Genomic DNA, 6,381 nt, shown 5'->3' on the forward strand with positions numbered 1-6,381 from the left:
TTTTGGCCTCTCCTTTTTACAGCTGTAAGGCATCCGACTGGTCCATAGACCATAATGCTTGATTATATTTATATATATATATTACATTTTGATTTTAAAGTGTTTATATAAACACTTTAAAGTCAAAATGTCTCAGATCTGAGTAAAGAGAGTGGTAATTCATGTTTTCTGATTCAAAATGGTAGAACATATTGACCTTGAGTCGTTGAGTTTTCTGTGGACCAGTGAGGAGCCTCTGCCTCTTTAGCACAATGTCCCAGTTCAACCATGTCTGTGTGTGTTCACATCTCTGTCTGTCTGTGTCTGTGTCTTCACTGTGTGTTAGAGCAAACAACTGCATTTAAAGAGATAGTTCACCAAAAATGAAAATTCTCTCCTTAATTACTCACCTTCGTGTCATTCCAAACTTGAATGCTGCTATTTTTTCCATGGAACATAATATTAGACATTAATGGTGAAGTATTTGCCAGCTCTTTCCATACAAAGACTGTTCATAGTGAACATGTAAAGGAAAATACAACAAAAAAGCACCGTAAAAGTAGCCTGTACGATTGTATTCAAGTCTTGTGAGGTTATATGATAGTTTATATGATAAGATGATAACTGTTTGATTTGATTCCTAAATCACTTGAATAATTCTTGAATTAATCATTTTTTCTATTGAGCCAGTTCTTTTCAGTGAACTATTTGATCTGATCATCAAAGACTCATCTGTTCAAGTTCAATTCAAGTGGTATGGACTTATTTTATGGCATTGTTTTTGGAAATGAACAGATTTTGTCACTATGAAGTATTGTTGTATGGATCAAGAAGTGCAATGATTCTTCACAAAATGCTCCTTTTTGCGCTCCACCAACAAGGAAAGAAAAAATCGTACATGTTTGAAACAACGTGAGGGTGAGTAAATGATGACAGAAGTATCATTTTTGATACTGTTACTTTAAATGTCAAAGCTCAAAAGTTCATTGTCTTTTCCACCCCCTTCACCATGTTTTGATCATTTTGCACTGGAGCAAGTTGTTTCTGTGGCTCACACTAGAGTGAGAATGGTATACGTGTCCTCGTTTTTCTGTAAATTGGATGTGGGTGTCTGTTTTCAGATGACAGTTCTCTGAATTTTTGTTTGTCCTTCCTTCTTCATTGTCTTAATCTTACAGTTAGCTTCAAAGTACGTAATGTGAGGAAACAGACAGTTCGCCATTTAGTCTGTTTAGTTCATGTGTCCTGCAGAATCATAGATGAGCCACGAGCTTGACACGGCCAACCTTTTGTTTCGCTCGCCTCTTTACTTCCTAAATAGCTACAGTGCGGATTGTTTTAGCATTATGTAAGCTGCCGAGATGTTCAGTGTTTTTTTTAGCTCTAGTGTATAATCTAAAAGCAATTTTAAAGTACAGGTATATTCTGCGCAGACCTGAGGTGTCAGCGCTCATTTCCTGCTTCGCTTGCTTTTATGCTGAAATATGTCTTGCAAAATTACAAATGTGGAATTGCAGGTCTGCGCCCACTGTCTCAAGATAACTGATGCATTGTGTGATGATATTTATTCATTCTCTTGTAATTCTTTTTCTCATTTTCGGAATGAACTGCGGGTTTGATGTTCGAGTAGATAAGATAAGAATTGACTATATTCTCTTTGCATATTGCTTTTTTAACCGTAAGAGGTTCACTACCTTATCTGTGGGCTGTATTTGTACCTGTCTTCCAGTAGACGCCGCCGAGGTACTGAGCACCGACCCCATGGACCTCCAGTGTGTTCCCATGGAGGCCCATTTCTACCCCGTTCCTAAACTCATGGTGGCCGCACCTATGACGCTGAATCCAGTAAGCCTCTCCCGCAATCCTACAACCTAATCAGGCCCATCACTCATGCAACGTGTGCCCAAACACAACAGAAAAATGAATGCAACAAACGTGTGCCTAATCAGTAAGTCCTTAACGGGCAATACATTCATCCTCATATCAGAGATGCCCACTTCATTTGACGTCAACAGAGGTTTGTTGATATTGAAACAGGCAATACTTAAATTTGGACCTACAACTGTACAAGGAAGCATGCCATCTCAAAGCAAGGAGACTTAAGGAGCGTGCAGATGCTGAATCAGGAGACGGAACGCTCTCGTAACTCACAGCCATACGAATACATGCAAACCAATTAGCTGAGAAAATGAATTCTCTGGAGGTGAACACTAGATTTGAGAGCCGATGTATGGTAAGAGATGGAGCCGATACAGATCATCAGCAGACAGAATGTTTCTCCGTCGTTGAATGTGACAACAGAGTGTGTGAGAGCAACACCTGCTAATGATATTTTACATAGTTGTGGTGGCGGTAATTTCTTTCACATTTAATTATAATTAATGAACGTGGCACGTTTTATTTCATGTTTACATTTCAAAATGTAGAAAAAAAAAAGATGCTTTGAAAATGATTGATTCTTTTGTAAGATAATCTGTTCATGATACTGATTTAGGCTTTTCGTTGAGAGGTTTTCAAAATGTCGTTGTTCGTGCCTTTGAGTTACAAGTGTGTGGATGTCTTCTGTACTACAACTGACTTGCATTTTATCATAGACTAAGAAAGTATACCTGTGTAGCCTTTCAGAATCGATGTGTCGTTCTTCCGTCAACTTAGAGATGTGTGTTGTTGTGAGTGACTTGGTTTTTCTTGGTCTCATGAAAGAGTATTATTTATTTAACCACTGTCTAACAGGCTAAAACTGGTCTACTGAGATAAGTGTTAATATTCATGCCCGAAGTATCTCACCTCGCATTTCAAGCTCCACATCGAGACGGTCAAACACATACTAGTACCTCCGTTTTAAAAATAGAACTGCCTTAAGCAGACTAAATATGAGCACTTCTTGTTTCACAGTGTGCTGCACACTGAAATGTAAGGTCTGATTGCAGGCCTTCTGGATGTATAAGACGTCTCATTGAGAAGATTTTAACTGGACTTTTTGTTTTAATTCCAGCTGGACTTTGTTCAATGTTTCTTGCAAAACTATCATCTGATGTCCTGGATATTCAAATACTATAAAAAATAGTCACATTTATTTGCTTTTTAGATTATAAATACATATCGCATTTCTATGGTTATTAGGCTGCATCTTAATGAAACATGTCCACGTCACCCAAAAAGCAGAGGAAATAAGACAATTGAATGACAAAAAAAAGACAATTAAGCACATTGCCTCCTATCACCATTACCATGATGCAAAAAAATAATAATCACTGTAATATGCAATAAATAACTATATATAAATAAACTGTATTTATACATCACAGTTGTATTTGTTTAATGCTAATTTTAACCACAAAAAATGTTTCTTGATTTACAGTAAAAAATAATAATTTGCTAGTTACAAATAAATAATTGCAAAAAACTCCAAATTACGGAAATGTCGTTGATAGGAATGACGTCGCTAAGCAATCCTACAATGAGGCTTCATCTTTATGCAAAATCTAATTTGCATTGTTCTGATTTTGGTGTGAAATTTGACATATTTTCATGAGATTCACCCTATTACCATGTCTATCTTTTGAAGACAACCCCCTTCTGATGGCTGGACTGTCTCTGCCAAAATCTATGCTCTGTCCCACCTGCTGTGTGACAGTCTGTTCGTCTCTCTTTTTGTTCAGCCGTGTTTGGTGCATCCCAGAGTACTATAAGATCTGTTTTCAATGGTCGTTAGTTGCCAAAATGAATCTCGCATAATCAGTTCTAACTGCAATGTTTTGCTGTTTCACAAGAAGGAGATATGCGAAAGCATTTCTAGAAGTTACAGACTGGTACCTGATTTGATTATTCTGCGTCTCTCCCATTGGTTTGCTGTATTCAGCACCATGTGCGCCCCCCTGCACAGACATGTCAAGTGCACTGCTTTTGTGCCAATGACTCTCAGACAGGTCACCCTGTGCCAATCACCGGAGAGCTCAGACTGCGCAATCGGGCCTCGTCACGCCAAGGTCACGAGCCAGATGGATTTAAATTGCAATATCGCAAATGTGCCCACCCGAGCAGCAAATGTAAACCCACTTGAGCAAGCTATTATCTTGTGCTTCGTTTTGAAACATCTCAGTTATTGCTACCGTTCATTAGGCGAGTCCTGCAGTTGGGAAACTGACAGTAGGGTGGTTTTCAGCAGCTGTTTTTATTACTGCATCAGTGGACGCCGTACTAATAGACTTCCAGTCCTTGCCAACCAAGAGCTCTATTAGATTATTGCTGTAATATATTATTGATAGTTTGTCCATGGATGGAACATGAAAACCGTGTCAGACAGACGATACACAGAGGCCTGCAATCCATTAGGGTCGTACTGGAGTTTTCTTTGCCCATTTTGACTTCGGGAGAGACAGCTGGTTGAATTTTGACTATTTAAGACTATTTGTGTTTGTGTTTGTTGTGTTCATGTTTAGAGTGTGAGCAGGTTTAAATCACTGACTGTGTCCTTACTTTCAAAAGTCGGCAGACTCTAAAATGCAAGGGCGTAGATGACCGTGCGACATCAGAATATTATTCTTGTTTGGACTGTGAGCTGAAAGCTGCGGCTCTCGTGTAGACATGTTACCATTAAAGGAAAAAAAAAGAAAATTAATTATTTTCAGACTGGGTACTTAGTAAAGGCCCTCATCAGCCAAAGCTTCATTGACAAGACATTACTGCCCCTCACGGGCCTTTACATGCATAAATGAATGTGACATTTAAGACAGAGAGAATGTCACGAGAGGTTTTGGATGCCTGTGTCACCATTTCTCTCGAACGAAACTACAACCTTTCTCAACATATCAAGGAAGTGAAAGCCTCCCAATGCCATCCACTGTTGATGTACAAAAAGACAGAAACCTGAGAAAAAAAAAAGTGTTTATCATCACTTATCTCAAAGACCCTTCTCTAAACTGTTGTCTCCTTTGGGACAGCCATGTTGTTTCAACAGAATAACCCCAAGAGAGAGCCATAAAGCGTGTTTTTCTTTTCTTTTTGTGATAACCAGACCTTAAAAACCATCATTGCACCTTTTTTGCTGAACAGCACACACTATCTAGGCCAAACGCAACTGAAATGATAGCATACAATGGTGGTCTAAAACAACACAAAATCAGAGCAAGATGATACTATACTGTGTTATAACTGAAATATCTGTATTGTAAACATTTCTGTATACTGTTCATGTGTTTTAAGATTGTTTTAAGAAATACTGGGGCAAATACGTGTGGATTTCTTTAGGAAGGATCTCTACTGTTTATTGTTGGATTGTGTTTTGTAATTGAGTTCCATTGCCCAGCCAAGGTGTAGATGCTCTGTCTCTTTCTCTTTCTCTTTCTCTTTCTCTTTCTCTTTCTCTTTCTCTTTCTCTCTCTCTCTCTCTCTCTCTCTCTCTCTCTCTCTCTCTCTCTCTCTCTCATATAAAGAATTATGCCTTCTCCAACTGCAATCCAGCTGGAATCAACGAAATACTTGATAAAGAAAAAACAATGTGCCTCATCAGGGGCTTTAGGATTTTAAGATCTCACTTTTTAAGAAGTGTGCATACCTGCATAAAGTAGTTAGCTAGAATAATCTATGTGTATGTATTACAAATTCATCAACGTCATCATTCTAGTTTTTATCGACAGACATTAATGACGGTACCTGTTTTAACTATATCCTCACGACTTCAGTCATGTTACGGTGTGTTTTGACAACGCTGTCAATGGTAGTTTGCGTTTGATCATTAGCGTTACTTGGTTCCTTACCTTACATCGTAAAGTCTGTCATCGCATGAAATTAAAATAATCTAAATAATCTACATCATAGTTTGTGCAGTTAGTGGTTTAAGATTAAAAAAAATACTTAATCTATATATCTATATATCAATATACACATTTGTATGTATTACAATGATAGATTCATTGTTACCTATGATAGTAAGTTCTTGTTGCTGTGGCAACAAAACTACAACATGGCTACCTTTGTATATCTTAATTGTGAATTTTTTCACACTTCAAGTGAAATAATGTACAACGTTAACTTATTCAGAAAGGGAATGTGTTCTTAAGTTGTCTTGGAAAAAGATATGATTGACTATTTTGTAAAAAAAAAATATATACATATATATATAATACATATATATACAGACTTGTGAGATACTTTATGTCCAGAGGCCCTTTGGAGACATCATATGTTATTTCTGTTTTAATGATTATTATTTTTCTATTGGGGTTGCTGATCACTTTTAGATAAGAACCAGATCTTTACTTAAACAGCATCTGAGCTTTTGAACCAATCTGATGGATCAATTTGGGGGAAAAGACTTTCTGGTCTTATAATTTGATCAAAAAGGGCTGGCAATGCATTCGCAATGGTGTGTTCCGGTTTTTATAAATAACGCAGCCCTGT

General features: G+C 37.5%; 1 protein-coding gene across 7 annotated transcripts in view; it reads left to right on the forward strand.

The window, feature by feature from the left end:
• mbnl3 (muscleblind-like splicing regulator 3) overlaps positions 1-3,217 on the forward strand; it is a 38,933-nt gene extending 35,716 nt beyond the window's left edge. For 2 of the 7 annotated variants that reach the window (XM_084430748.1, XM_084430749.1), the window contains exon 9: positions 1,712-3,217. In XM_084430748.1, coding sequence (XP_084286874.1) covers positions 1,712-1,729 — 18 coding nt within the window. In that variant the 3' untranslated portion in view covers positions 1,730-3,217. Of the gene's footprint in view, positions 1-1,708 lie in introns of all 7 variants that reach the window. The other 5 variants (XM_084430751.1, XM_084430750.1, XM_084430754.1 and 2 more) reach the window with 4 other exon arrangements.
• The last annotated feature ends 3,164 nt before the right edge of the window (positions 3,218-6,381 follow it).

The sequence above is a fragment of the Rutilus rutilus genome (assembly GCF_951802725.1).
Source record: "Rutilus rutilus genome assembly, chromosome: 14".
Lineage (NCBI taxonomy): Eukaryota > Metazoa > Chordata > Actinopteri > Cypriniformes > Leuciscidae > Rutilus > Rutilus rutilus.